The sequence below is a fragment of the Pezoporus flaviventris genome, unplaced genomic scaffold (assembly GCF_033815535.1).
Source record: "Pezoporus flaviventris isolate CSIRO_AGI_PZ_B2104156 unplaced genomic scaffold, CSIRO_AGI_Pfla_v1 ptg000066l, whole genome shotgun sequence".
Taxonomy (NCBI): Eukaryota; Metazoa; Chordata; class Aves; order Psittaciformes; family Psittacidae; genus Pezoporus; species Pezoporus flaviventris.
In genome coordinates, this window is record NW_026892614.1 from 21,776,814 (window position 1) to 21,791,560 (window position 14,747).

The window sequence follows — 14,747 nt, forward strand, 5'->3', positions numbered from 1 at the left end:
TTTGTATCATATTACCTTTCTCCTTTTCAAAATGAGGTGTCATTCCTAACTTTGTCTTTGCTAAAGGTTTTGTGTAAGACTGTGAAGGATTTGTGCAGTGATGTGTTAGAACTGTGTAATTAAGCCCAGGAAACGCCTTTCCAACCTATCTAAGAAGGTCTGCTCTTTCAGTCAGTATGTGGATATTTTTTATCAAGGAATGCAATGGGACTGGTTATTTATTGTCAGATTCTGGCTTTGTGCTTTTGTCCACACCAACAAGATTAATTTCCCTATTTCAGCAGATGCCCTTTGCTGCTGGATGCCAGCAACAAAACAAAGCCAGCAGCATAGGTAAGAGTCAGGCATTTACACAAGTCCCTCAGTGTAACTGGCAAAACCATCTGAGTGCAGTCTCCTGGGCAAGATTTCCAGCTTCAAGTGCACAAAAGTTATGAGTCAGGCTCCCTCAATCGGGACGCATTTTGGTTTTTAAGCCTAAAAAGGAAAAGGGTGATTGCTTTTTAATTTCTGCCCTGGCAAGTTGCACTTAGGCTGTGATTTCCTACTTTTCTCCCAACCCATGGGGATAGAACTTGCTGAGAAATGAAGAGTCTCATGTGATCCTGGGAGCACAGGCCCATAAAACGAAATAGTGTAGTGGCGCTACCACCCCAGGTCCTCCTCCTCCACTGCTGTGCTGGCAAGGCAGCCATGTGAGGGACTGAAATGTATCTTCTGAAGACAATGCCCAAGGACAAGAATAGCTCCAAATAAGCCATCAGGACATATTGCGGACATATGTTGTATAAAGAGGATGAAGCTACTAAACAGCTCAGTGCTGAGTGAATGCCATTCACCCTATGCATGGTGGGAAGTGTTTCTCTAGGAAAAAATAGCATGATCAAGTAATTAGAGGCTGTATCATAAGCCATATGTGCAAAGGGGTCAAATTAAGGTTGCTTGAGCAATCTTAATTTTGTCATTTCCGTACTTGTCTAAAGCCTTGTCTCCCATAGACAACGGCCCCACTTTAATCATCTCCAAAAAAGCCACAACACGAAGAGCTGTCCCTCTCTTCCCTGTGAATGATATTATGCGACTATAAAGGTGCTGCTTCTTCACACTGTGTCTAAATCACTACAGTTAAACCTTTTTGCTGCTATGACCACTGCAAGATCTGGCAGCCCTAACGTGGCAAGTGTGGGCCATGGGACACTGGTCCCCAAGGCCTGCTCCAGTGGGAGAGGTGCGAGGACAAGAGGAGCGCTTAGGACAAGTCAGGCCTAACCGCGGCTGCCCGCGGGGCCGCTTGCGAGGCAGACCCTGCGCTCCGGAGCAGCGGGAAGCGCTGCCACTGCCACCGCCCCTACCCCTCCGGTCCCCGTCCCTCTCCCCGCGGCCCGCGGCCAGCCGGGCAGGTGGGTTAGGTCGCTCGGGGCGGCCCGGCCGCTATCGCCCCATGGTTTGCCTTCGGCGGCGCCCGCAGGGGTCGCTCGCGCGGAGCCAACGTGCACGTCGCAGATGCCAGAGGCCGGGGCGGGGCGGGCCGGGGCGCTGGGGCCGGGGCGGGCGGGGGGCAGCGAGGCCGGGCGGCGCGCACAAGTCAGCCGCGAGTTGCGGGCGGCCGGCGGCGGAGTATTGGCTGTAACTTGACACCGGAGCGAGAGGCCGAGCAGAGAGAGGGAGCCAGAGTACGGCGGAGGAGGAGAGGAGCCCCCGGGAGCGGGATGGTGACTACCTCCTTCTCCTCCCTTTAACTGCGCTCTTCAGTAGCAGCAGCCGCCGCAGCAGCAGCAGCAGCAGCCGCCGCCGCCGCAGCAGCAGCAGCAGCAGCAGCAGCGCCGGGACTCTCGCCTGCCTCGGAGTTGGGGACAGGCGGCGATGGGGACGGGACGGGTCCCCTAAGCTCCCGGGAACTTTCCCCGCCGCGGGCAGCCGTCGCCGAGCAGGCGGATGGAGGATGCGCTTTCCCCGGCGGGCTGCGTGAGCCGGAGGCGGCGAAGGGGAGGATGAAGAAGAAACAGCAGCACGGCGGCGGGGATTGCCCGGTGTCCCGGCTCCCCGCGGCGGCAGCGGCGGCAGCGGGAGGGGGCCCTGGCCCGGGCCAGGGCGGGGGCTGGAAGAGGCGGCGGCCCATTTCGCTGCTACCCTTCCTCTCGCTGCGCGACTACGGCTTCTGCATGGCCGCCTTGCTGCTCTTCTGCCTGGGCTCCCTCTTCTACCAGCTCAACGGCGGGCCCCCGCACTTTCTACTGGACCTGAGGCACTATCTGGGTAAGGGCGGCTGGCAGCGGCGGCGGGGACTTGTTGCGGCTCTTCCTCGTCCCCCGTGGCGGCTGGGCTGGGGCCCCCCGACGACGACGGGGGCTGGAGGGGGGGACGGACGGGGCGCCCGCTGGGCCCCCCCCGGCTACCCGGGCGGCGGGAGCGGGGCTGTGGGAGGCCGGAGCTGCCTGGGAGGGATGGTCGGTGAGGTCCGGCACGGAGATGGAAAGGACCGGCGGTGCTCTGGGAGCAGGGCATGGGGTGTGCCCTATCTGAAGTTCGTTTTGACGAAAGGTAGAGTCTCATCGAGACTCTTTCCTCAGACCCGAGGCAGCTCTGTGGCTGCTAACCGACACGGTCTGCCGGCTGCCTCTTGCTGTGAGGTCAGGTTGAAGTGCCCGTGGAGGGAGGGAGGGAGGGAAGGCGTGCAGGGCTCACTGCCCGCGGGTACCGGCGCGGGGGGTTTGGGCGTAGCAGGTCTGTCAGTGCCTCCCACCGCTCAGGTGCGGGCAGGGGCTGTGGGGGGGACGGGACCGCAAACGGCTCATGGCAGAGGGTGGGGATGTAAAAATGAAACCCCCAAAACAAAACCAACCCCCCATAACACATATACTGTGTACACCAAGCATCCATCCATCCATGTGTAGCAGATTGGCTTCTGGAGGGAAATGTGCGCTCGCAGGGTGAGAGTATCCGTGCTCCATCGCTTGACCTCGCTATGATACTTTGCCACTGCAGCCTGCGTGACCCCGAGGAGTTGTGTCACCGCGGAGCAGCTACAAGCCGCGGGCTTGTGGTCCTCATCCTCGTGCTGACCACAAGTTTGCACGTGGTTTTCCTTTGTGCCCAGTTTCCACATCGCTAAATGTCGCTTCCCTGCTTAAGAGAGAAGTTCTGAAAACCACAGTGTATCGTGAGGTCGTGTAAGTACCTCAGGCTGGCAGGGCTAGTTCACATAGGGAACAAAAACTAAGGGTTGCTCTGGATGGGAAGATTGCTACAGGGTAATCCTGAGGTGTGGGTTTTTACCATGTTAGCTACTCTGTTACTTGTCTGTGAAGGTAAGCCTTTGGTGGTACACACTGCAGAAGGACGATCCACAAGAGACAGTATTAGGCTGCAAACAAAAATATGGTACTTGTATTTCAGAAAAATAAGCTGAAAATCCATATGTGTGTGCACATAATTTAATGAACATCTTGGGAAAACAACTGTGTGTGTTGCTTGTCTTTAATGGAAACCTGTCCCATGTCTTCAGTTAACTGATGGGAGGGTATGGAGAGGAGACAGTCTGGCTCTTCTGGGAGATGCACAGCAGGCAACAAACACAAGTTGCAACAAGGGAAATTCCAATGAGATATTAGGAAAAAAATTTTCAATGTGAGGGTGGTCAGATGTTGGAACAGGCTACCCAGGGAGGTTGGGATATCCTTGCAGATACTCGGAACACAGCTGAGTACGGCCCTGAGCAACCCAAGTCAATTTGTCCCTGTTTTCTTGAGGGAGAAGGCCCAGGGGAACAGAAGTTGCTTCCAGTTCATGTTAATCTGTGATTGTAACTGTAACTGGAGGGGGTTGGGGGGGGGGGGAAGTGAAAATTCAAGTTAAAACAGGACAAGTGCTTTCAATATTACTTCCCAAACACAACAAAGTGTTGCTTTTTTGGCTTGAGTTTTAATGACTTCCTTAATTTTTTTTTTTGTTTCTTCCTTTAATGTTACAATTAGGAAGAAATTCTACCACTGAAGAGAAACCGGACAAATTTGCCATCAAGGTAGAAGCAGATTTTGCTTACAATTGATAGACTTTTTAGTGGGATCAAGCACAGACTTCTGGTTTTCAGAGGAGAATTGATGTCAATAATCTTCATCAGGGATGAACATTGCTTGGCTTGTGCAGGAATAGGCTTCAGGGTTACACAGCTTCTTGCTTTGTGGCCTTTTGGCTGCTTTTGAGGGATCCGGGAAATAAAACTAGGATGTACTACCCTAACTACTCTAGCCAGTAGTTGCGTGTCTGCTGGAAAACCTTCAGAGGCCTGCAGATGAAAGGCCTGGAAAACACTGTGCCTTGGTGAATGGGTCATGATAATTTTTTGTGAGGCACTCAGAAAGTGCAGAAAAGCCTTTATTGTGTGTGCCTGATGTGATGAGCCTCTGGGGAAGGAGTGCAGTCTTATTTGAAAATGGTTTGGGTTTTTTTTGAAGCGTCGGATTCTCTCAGGAGACAGCAGAGAGCTCTATTAATAGCTATCTGTTAATGAACTTCTGCACTTGTCAATAAGTATAGGAATTTCCTCTCAATGCCTGGGTCACCTGGGACGTGGAGGAGACAAGAACTTGTCTAACATCCAGCAGCAGGCTGGTGGCTGAGAGGGAGGCAGAGTCCTTGTGGCTGGAGTCCTAGTCCCACTTAGCAAACAGTGCTGCTGCCTCTGCAGAGAAGTGGAAAGTACTTGTCTGGGTGCTCACATGCCTGTTTGCATCCTATTTTCTGAAGTTCTTTTACACTTCCTTGGTTTATAGTTTCAGTTGTGTTGTCAGAGTTGATCCCTGTGAGGATGTTGCTAAAGACGTATTTATTGTTTTACTGAGTGTAGGTTTGTCCGGAGTGGTGTGTACTCCTTGGGGTATCCAGCTTGGGGTGGTTTAGAAATTAAGAACAATTTTTTGTGGTAACCAGTAGTTGTGTTGTCTTCCAGGGAACTAACAGAACTGCTTGGATGAATAGGTATTGGAAATGCAGTCCTGCTAACTACCAGAGTCCTGCATATGCATGTGTGTTTTATGTAAGTGTTGGACTAGTTGAGTCTCATGACATTAAGAAAATTAAACTTTTTTTCCCCCTGAAGCCGCAGATGCACGGTACAAGCAACTCTTTCCTTCCAGTCTGTCCAACCCATAATTTATGGAGTTAAAATTTAAATCCCTAAACAAAAATGAGCACTTAATTTGCAAGCCATGTTTGCAGTGTGTGAATTTTGCGCTTGCCCTTATTGCATTTAAATCTACAAGAATGAAGAAGGACTAGCCTAAAGGGAAAACTGATTTTTCTATTTAACTATTTTGTGGCCTCCAGTGTAGTGAGGGCTCATTTTGTCTGGCTATGGGGTTTTTATTAGCATTGCAAGTTTCACTGTGTTGCTTATGGTTATGTTACTCTGGAGGGAATGCTTGGATGTTTTTTACCTCAGAACATGAAAGGGTGTTCCTAAGTAACAGCACAAAACTTCAGCAGTGATCAGGATAGAAATCACACCTTCCTCAGGCAGGTGTGTGCATAAAAGAAAAGGCAGTGTGAAAACACTGGTGGTAGAAAACTTTTATTCTGTTATTAGGCCAGCATCATACGCTGCGGAGGAGGAGAAAGTGTAAGTTTATTTTCAAAGGAATCGTGTATGACAATTTGTTAGTCCTATGAGCTTCCCTTTGGTGATAGAGGAGATGAGTGTATTTTTAGGATATTCAAATTATTGGTGAATTGTTTTTTTCCTGGATCAGCTTCTCTGGTGCCTTGTCCATATGCATCTCCTTTTTTGTTTGATTGTCATACTAACTGGGGAGAACCCTGGAAAAACATGATGACAGTTTGTAGGGGACAAGGTAGATAGATTCAGTCTTTCCACTTCTGTTTTATAAAACTCATCCAGAGTCATACAGAGCAAGTGAGGGTAGAGAACTAGGTATGAGGTTTGTTCTTTATCCTGTTCTGAGTGCAAGCTCATAATTGTTCATAGGGCAGAAAGATCTGTGGAAAGCTAATGGCTTCTCCTGTCCATTCTGGCTGTGGTTCATAACAACGCAGCGTGATAGATCTAGAGCCCTGGTTTTCAGCATTTAATTGGTGAGGGCAGGGACATCAGTGGTTTATTTCTAAAGGATCTGTGGAAGATACTTAAAAGCACATCTGTTCCCAGTAGGCATAGATTTGTTGTATGGGGCTGCATAACAGTCCTGGACCATCTGTGAGCTCCAAAAACCAAGAAAGTTTAAAAATTGCCAGGTTTTCCAGTAATAAACTGGAGTGTTGAGATTTGCACAGATGAGGTCTTGCTTGTTGATTCTGCCAAGGTAATCCTGGCTCGCTAATCAAAAAACAACTCCAGCAGTGGGAGGAAGCAAGATGAGTCTTCCCTTATATGAGTAAGACAGAAATTGTAAATCTTGGATAGCCAAGTGGCTTTTGGGGAATGCACTGGGGACTCTGTTTCCCTGCAACTATGGTGGGTTTTTTTTACGTTGCTTTGTTCTCCCCTGCTTTGGCTTGTGATATATACATGCTTCAAAATGCAGAAATGAGTACTTCCAAGGGCTGGTAGCAACAATCTCTGAATTTCTGCCTACTCTCACTTTCATGGCATTGGAAGCTCTTGGATATTTTTTCGATGTACCTGGTAGGCCTAAAGTTGTCACAGCAGTTACTTTATTTTGGATGTGTGGAGGAATATAACCATAATGTTGTTAAATAGAAGAAGCAGAGAGAAATATGAGTATTTGGGAGGTTGTAACAAAAATGTTCAAAATATTTAAAACTAAACACAAAGTGAGACTTTTAAGTTGGGGTAGTGTGAATGGGCTGTATTTTGATAGGGTGTTTTGGGGGGTTTGTTTATTTCATTTTGGTGGGGTTTTTGTTTATTGTTTTGGTTGGGTTTGTTTGTTCTTCTGAAGCTTCTGTCTTTTTCCTGTTAGGTGTTAAGAGAGGGACAAAAAAGAAACACTCACTATCCAAAGCAAACAATAAAAGTAACCGACAGCGTTATGTATACAGATTTTACTCCTAAACTGCAGAAGCAGGAGGGGAAAACAACAGATGGGCTTTTTTTTGAGGGGTTGGTTTACATTTTTCATTTTGATAATACTGCATTTATACCTAAAATGATGGAAAGCATAGAATTGTTCAGGGCAAGCTTTTCTAAACAATAAAAGCACCTAGTGTGCTCCATTTAGGTTGACAAAAAGCATGGTGAATTGTTATGGCCAAAACGGTTGGCTTATCCAGTTTTGTTCTGCACGTGGATCATGAATCCCTGACAATTTTGAAGGCCCTGCGAGTAGGAGAAGCACACTCAAGGAAAGATAGACTTATGGATGACGTTTACTGTATGGTGACACAATACCTGTTTCTGAAATTAATATGTTTTAGCAAGGCCCTGGTCTTGTTCTTACTGCCAGTTCTTTTGTTACTGTTTTGAAGAATGCATAGTGTTTTCAAAAGAGTTTTTCCATACTTTAAAGCTTTTTGATTTTTCTGTGGCTTTTCAGTGGATTGCTTAATTCCATTGCGCTTGGAATTTAGTATATTTTAAAATTCCTTAACACTGTAAGGAACTGAAGGGTCAGTTTAGAAACTCCTTCCTAAAGGCTTGAAAAGAGATGGTCTGAACCAAAATGCCAAATCTGTAGCTATCTTTCTTAATTAACTTTTCTGCCCTCTTTCGGCCTCCTCATTTTGCTATTGTGGATGTGGTATGTATTATCTTTTAGTTAAATTACATTTGGACTTCTGCTTATGTTGGTAGGCTCTCAAGTTATAAGCTTATTTGGAAGACAAAAGATGTGCCTCGTCTCCAAGAAGCTTTTGTTAAAAGGCTGCATGGCTTGCTCATCACTCACAGTTTGTCTGATTGTAAGAGTATCAAAGCTCTACCTAACGTATGATGGTGTGAGGGAATGCTCTAAGGAGAACCAGAGTGCACTTTGTTTTATGAGCAGCTCAAGCCTTTTCCTTTCAAAAAGATGAAGTAGTCACTGGACTACATTATCCTGACTGGCCATAAAACACTGTTCAGTAGAGTCATAGCAAAAATGTTTTAAGACTCTGAATGTGTTGGGATGACATTCGAGGTATATTTGGAAAATTGGACAGAATTTATTCAAAGATGTATTTTCTGCTTTCAAAATTTGGGAATCGGGTATTGCATATATGCAGCTGTATACATTTTTCTGTTTCATATTGTCAAGGATTAATTCAGTTCCTGATGAGAAGGATTATTATTACAGCTTTTTTAGAAAATATATTTGGTTTCGGTTTACTTCAGGTTATTTGACCTGAAGTATATGTGGTTTATATGTGGGATATATACCTGTGAGAGGACAAGGCTGCTGATTAAATGGGATGCTCCACTTGCTCTTGGGAAGATGAGAGAGGCTTCAGTTGCTTTCCCTGACAGACTTCGCGTGATGTTGAACAAATTGTATGTTAATTCTGTCTGTGCTAAATCCCCTTTTGTCCAAAGGACATTTTGAAGATAAATGTGTAACAGAATATGATATTCTCAGGTATTACAGTGATTGTAGCCACAGAAATACCTAAAGGAAAAAGATACTTGTGATAAATCCTTTTCTTGTGGAGGGATTTTGACCATGTCAAGGAGATAAGGCAGACAGAACATGTTAGAAGGGAACACCTGTGTAGGCTGAGGCAAAGTCAGTGGTCCAGTTGCTTTTCTTTCAAGGGTATCATGCCGTTCATTAACGGTCTCTATGCAGTTGTACTTCAGGAGTTATTGCTATAATTGGTTTCCAGAGTCTCATCAAAGGACATCAATTTTCATATGTGCCCTCATATAGAAGACTTAATGTCCAGAAGAATGTAACCAGCTCGCTTATTTCTTGTTTCCAATGGTGCTGCTTAGACTTGATTTGCAAAAAAAGAAAGTAAAAATACAGTTTCTTAAAGCTTCATTCTCCCAAAGTGAATGGGAAGCACTTTGTGCCCTATCAGAGAATACTCAGCCAAAATGAATTGTGGCTGTCATGGCCAAAAAAAAAAAAAGGTGATTGATGCAGTGGTTCTCATATTTTCATATGAAATTAGGGAGGAGGAAGATTGCTTTTGCTTAGGATCTGACAAAGATTGATAAGCATTAAAGGGTGCCAGAAAGGGAGATTCTTCCTATGAGCAAAGTAACTGGTACAACAGCTTCAACACTTAATGCTCTGTGGAGAAAATAAAGGTTGTCTAATATATTTCCTTCCCCCCCACCCCTTAACTCTCATTAACATTGTGCTAGCTCTACTGCACTGATTCCTGATAAAACCATGATTTTGAAATCAATAGCACATGTCAAAATAAGCAGTGAAGTGAAAGTTTTTCATTTGTTATTTAAATACAGGTCTATGTTGGTATATATATCTAAATATGTCTATATATCGGTATATATATGATATAGATATATCTATATATCTGATATATCTATATCTATAGGTATATATATCAAAATTTATAGAATGTGTGATGAAGGTATAGCAAAGTGACTTGATTTTGATGTTTTTGGTGGTAGCATTCTGTATGGTGTATAAAAGCACAACACATTTATTTTTCATTTCTCATATTTTTCCAATCTCCTCTTATACCCCCTGTTTCCAGCTGGTAATCGATTCTTTCCCCCTCATCTTCTTCTTCTGATCCCTTAATATATAGAATAATAAGAGGGAGTTCCTCATGTCTAGCAAGAAACTTGAATTACTGAAATTGCTTGAGTGTGTTTTGTATAATAATCACCCCATTTTTTGGACATAAATTTGGGGCACTTCTGAGTGCCCTTTTTTTCTGGTTTGTTGTCTTAGCCTCATGTGAAAGCACTTGCAGTTAGATAACTTCTGGTTCCTGTAACCCACTGAAGAGCACTATTGGTTATTTTTGTATTGTAGCTGTCCCTCCATGCAAACATGTTTGCAGGTGAGATGTGACTTTTTAATCTTGGACTGAACAAAAAAACTCTGTTTATAATGGGTTTGGGAAGTTGTGACTTTGCACCTGCTGCTGACCCCCTGTGAGCACTGTTCTAAATTGCAGTGCTGTGAAAGGAAGCCCTGTGTGCTTCCGCTGTTACCAGTGCAGCCAAGGGGGTGAATAGCCACTCTGTGTGCTCATGCAAGTGGGTATGAACACACTTACCAAAATAAATTACTGCATTGTTATTCAGAGCAGATAATTTTTAAGGATGTGTTTACAGTCCTCTTTAACTGGATTATCTTTCCTGAAGGACTCAGTGGAGGGGGAAGGTCCCCCTGCCCCTCCTTCTATGCTGTTGTGCTTTCAAAGCAGTAAATTTTGGAGCCAGGGCTTGCAAGGGCCTAAGTTCTGCTAATCATTATCATGGAAGTGAGAAGGGGACAAGAATCCTTTTGAAATTGGTGATAATTTGGTTCCTTTCTGGATCTCACTGTGAGATTTGTATCACTCTCTGCTATTTATCTGGATTTCCTATCTTACCAGTGAGGAGAAAGAGCACCACTTCCAGGACACGACAGTGTCTGATAGACCTGTGGTGTGAGTAGGATTAGTCTTTTCAGAGATGTCAACCATCTGTAGCCTGTTGTCATTAACTTGGAGGGGAACACCAGACGTGAGTACACTGGTGCTGCTTTTCCCTGGGCAGTGGAGGTGCTTGCTTGTAAGACCTAGTCTGACCAGTGCAGCAGTGGCTCAAAAGCATAACATAAAAGCCTTTTTTTTTTTTAAATTATTATTATTTAACTTTGAAGTGAAATCTGTGGGCAGTGATGACACATGGCTTTTCACCAAGGAAAATTTCCCCATCGTTATTGGTGAGCAGGCAAATAGATTTTCAAACGTGACTTATGTTTATATAATGAGGCATTTGTTTTTCTTTGTTTTAGAATCTGGGTTAGAGGATGTTTAGAGACTGGATGGGTGGGTAGGAAGTGGAGAGCAATTATTTGACTGAACTGTATTTTGCTCTTGCTCTGTAGAGCTGCATTGAGGGAAGCAGACCCTCTTAGTAGAAAATAGATGTTTGGCTTTGTCTGTAAGCGTGGAAGCACAATTATTAGGTTTGCATTAGGCTTTCTGAGTTACTAATGCTTCAAGAAACAGACATTTGGATGCTTGCCAAAACTTGCTTCTTATCCCACTTAAATGATTCTGGGTAGAAGTCATCACGGCGCTGGGATGGAGCCCATGGTGGTTTGAGTAAAGCAGCCGTGCATCTCTGCCATGCGAAATATTGTATTTTAGCACCCCTGCAAATGTTTATTTTAAAAACCTCTACTGGTTAAGTGGATGATTGGTTTAGTTTAATGTATCTGCCCCAGAGGGAGGATGCCAATGTAACAGTGTACTCATACAAGGTCACTAAACTGCTAGCAAGTGACAAAACTGTGAGGTGAGCTGCCGGCAGCTGGATTAAAAGCTGCTAGTCAAGGGGATTTGACCTATTATTTCCTCTCTTTCTCTTTTTCCTCCTCGCCTCCAATCTTCCCAATTTGAAAAGTCCTAGACATCCTGGGAGTCCTTGTAGCTTAACAATAGGTGTTTCTAAAATCTGTACAACAAATTTGTAACAATATATGAATGTTTCATAGCTTTTGCCTAATTATTACTAGGGACTACTGTGACGTATTTGTTATTGTTTGGCTTTTGATCAGAATGCCAGATTACTTTGGAGGAAACTAGGATTGTCTCAATGATTTTTGCGTGGTGTTTCTGTCCAGAATACAAAGCTTGCTCTTCAAATGTAAGTTTTAGTTATGTATCCATGTCAGATCTCCTAAACTTTGTTTTGGAACTCTTGTGCAGATTAGAACTTGAAGTGTTTTTCTGATTAGCTGTTTTTTTTTTATTGTCTGTTCAGGGCATGAAGTTGTACACTTTTGCTTGATGGCAGTGACTTGTATTGAAAAAGACACAAGACCTGAAGGAGTTGAGGGAGATAGGGAGATGTGAGAGGAAAACACATTAGGATGTTGTTTCAGGAAGTGTTTAAGAATTGTCCCACAATATACCAGTTTCAGTTTTATAAATGTCTACAGTAATTGATCAGTATTATTATGACTTTATCTTGTACAGTACCAATGTGCTCTGTCTTCAGTCTCATTTTCTCTCATCTGTTTTTTCACTGCCTTTTACTGTGAGCACATTCTTTTCCCTCCACTCCTTCTGTATTTACAAGTAGTTGCCCAGTCCTCTTCTTAATCTGTTCCTGTACAACACCCCAGAGGATATTTAGCAGCTGGTGGTTTCCAAATCACGTATTGCTGGTGGTCCTGCTTTCTCCAGCCGGGTTCTCTTTCCTCAGTGGCTTGTATTATAAAGCAAATATTCTTGCCTCTTTTGTCTGACCTATGTCTAGGTAAGAGCCATCTGAATCTCTGTTGAAAATCAGAAGGAACTGGCATCTTAGAAGTGCCCCATGAGTAGCCCGTGCCTTTGCGTCCTTAAAAGGTAAGGAAAAATGCTAATGAGGTACTTTGAAATAGAGAGAAGGATCTTGGAGCTGGAATGTTGGTAGACCTCTTCTGTACAACTTTGAGGTTACAGGTAGAAATTGCATTCAGATTGGGCAGCACAGTGCCAAGAAGAGATTTTTAAATGGGAGAGAACTTCATAGGAAGAGGGGACAGGCAGGCATCCTGATGATTAGAAAAATGTACGTGAGATTTAGACTGTCTATGCCTTGTCTATAAGGTCCTGACTCCTTTCAGAGGTTCCCTCTGAAGTCAGCAGGGTGAGGCAGAGGTATCTCCAAAGAGCAACTGAGGCTGTCTGTATCTTTATGATAGCAGAGCCCCTGACTTGTGCACAGGGAAATGCTTGAAGTTTGGTGGGAAGAATCTGGGTCATGATAGTATTTATTCTTAGAAACATAGGTTGAAGACTAGTGGAAGGCTTCCAGAGAGGAGGAGGGGGGAGAGAAGCCTGGAAATTACGTTACCAAGATTTTTTAGATGCATAGGTCACTTCATGTCAGTTGGTCATTGAAACCTGAGTGCTTAGGATGCCTAAAAATAAAGACCACATAAAGCAGTGGAAAATTAACACTGCAGAGGCTATCTATCCCTGCTTCATGGGTAGATTTGATGCCATGTTTGTTTCTCTTAAGTCTTGCAGTTCCATGAAAAGGCTGTGCAACAACAGCTTTGATATAATATGAAATGTTGCAGCAGACATTGTAAGGCAAAAGCTGTGAAATTGCTGACTTCTTGGTTCCTTTCATATCTGCTGCTGATTGTTCTTTCCTAGCAGAACTCTCCATACAAATGTGCAGATTTCTTTTATGTTGCCCGTTGGGAGATATCACAATAAATAGATGAGGATGAATAACAAAATAGCTGGGCCTAATCACTACCAACTGTAGTTGTTTGAGTTTTTTGTTGTTTGTTGTTTGTTTTTTTTTTGATGTGTTTTGGTTGCTTGGTTATCAATGTCTCTGTGCAACAGGCAAATAGCAGTAGCTGTATATGTAAGTGAATAGGAGCAAATGTGTTGGCTGCCATTAGGAACAGGCATGGAGGCAGGAGAGGCTGAGAGTTAGCTTGAATCTGAGGATGTATTGCCACTTACTAGCTGAGGAAGTGTTGAAATCAGAGGCAATTCAGGAGGAAAGAGAAGTTTCTTAAATCACTTTTATGCTGATGGAAGTTCATGTTATGAACTGGATAATAATACCACTCTCTTGCATGTGAAGTAGCCATTCTCAGAAGTGTGCTTAAATGAAAGCTGAAGTAGTAACTACTTCTTTCCCAAACTGCAAGCTGTCTACATTGCCTCACTCATAAGGACCAAACCTGATCAATTTCATCCATCAAAGAATATTTTTCTGAGGATACAGTCAAACTTGGCATGAGTTATTTAATCTCCTCATAAACAGCCTTTCTCTGTTAAGCCTGTTGCTTTTTCCTCTCTGGTTTTGAATTTGACTTGTCTCATCTAATCAATGAGGTAAATTTTAGCAAAGCTCTGGGATTCTTTATAGCTCAGCAGTTGTCCATTCTTTGATCTGTATTACATGGAAACAGCTGACAGCTTTGTAATTTATTTTTTTTCCTGGAACATTTTAGTTACCAATGTTAAAAGCTGAAAGATTTTTAAATAGTATGTAGTGTCTTTCACCTTCTGACCCCACCTCAAATACAGCTGAGGTTGACAGTAACTGCATCTTATTACTGTGCTGAGATGCTCAGTAAGCTGCATGCAGCAAGTTCATTGTGTAAGTTGTTATGATACCATTGTGGACACTGCCGCCCTCTTCTATGCTCCACTAGCTCAAGGATATGGCATTGCAGGCCAGCATGGGAGTGTACAGTGGCAGTGGAAGATCCAATGGGTTTTATCTGGTTGGTTATCCCAATGAGCTGATGGACTTTCTTATCCATTTCTGTGTGCTGTGGTTCTGGGCTTGGTGCTGGTGTATGCACTGCCTGTACTAGGTATAAAAGGGAAGTGAGATTCAGAAACATGTTACTGAGGGTTATAAATCTTGAGGGTGGGCATGGGCCCAGCTGTTGTCAGGGTAAGAGCTGTGCCTACATAGTGGATTTCTTTGTACTACCCTGCTCCGCAGTTAGAGGTGTTTGTTTGTAGCTATTGTAGCAATTACATATTTGCTCTTTACTAAAAAAAGAATTCAGAAAAAGCGAGCTTGGAATTTCTTGCTTAGGTGTCGTAGATCAAGAAATCTTCAGTCTTCTGCAGAAGAAGCTGTTAAGTGTCCTCCTCGCTTCCTCTTCTCTCTCTCTCACTACTGACCACAG

At 44.1% G+C, this 14,747-nt stretch overlaps 2 protein-coding genes across 2 annotated transcripts in view; both read left to right on the forward strand.

Annotated features, from left to right (window-relative positions):
* The first annotated feature begins 1,769 nt into the window (after positions 1–1,769).
* The window catches only part of TAB2 (TGF-beta activated kinase 1 (MAP3K7) binding protein 2), a 313,346-nt gene continuing 300,368 nt past the window's right edge, over positions 1,770–14,747 (forward strand). Inside the window, exon 1 of the mRNA XM_061471515.1 lies at positions 1,770–1,788. The gene's annotated coding sequence lies outside the window, so the exon portion shown is untranslated. The remainder of the gene's footprint in view (positions 1,789–14,747) is intronic.
* Positions 1,804–14,747, forward strand: part of UST (uronyl 2-sulfotransferase) — a 168,155-nt gene continuing 155,211 nt past the window's right edge. Inside the window, exon 1 of the mRNA XM_061471522.1 lies at positions 1,804–2,256. Coding sequence (XP_061327506.1) covers positions 1,992–2,256 — 265 coding nt within the window. The 5' untranslated portion in view covers positions 1,804–1,991. The remainder of the gene's footprint in view (positions 2,257–14,747) is intronic.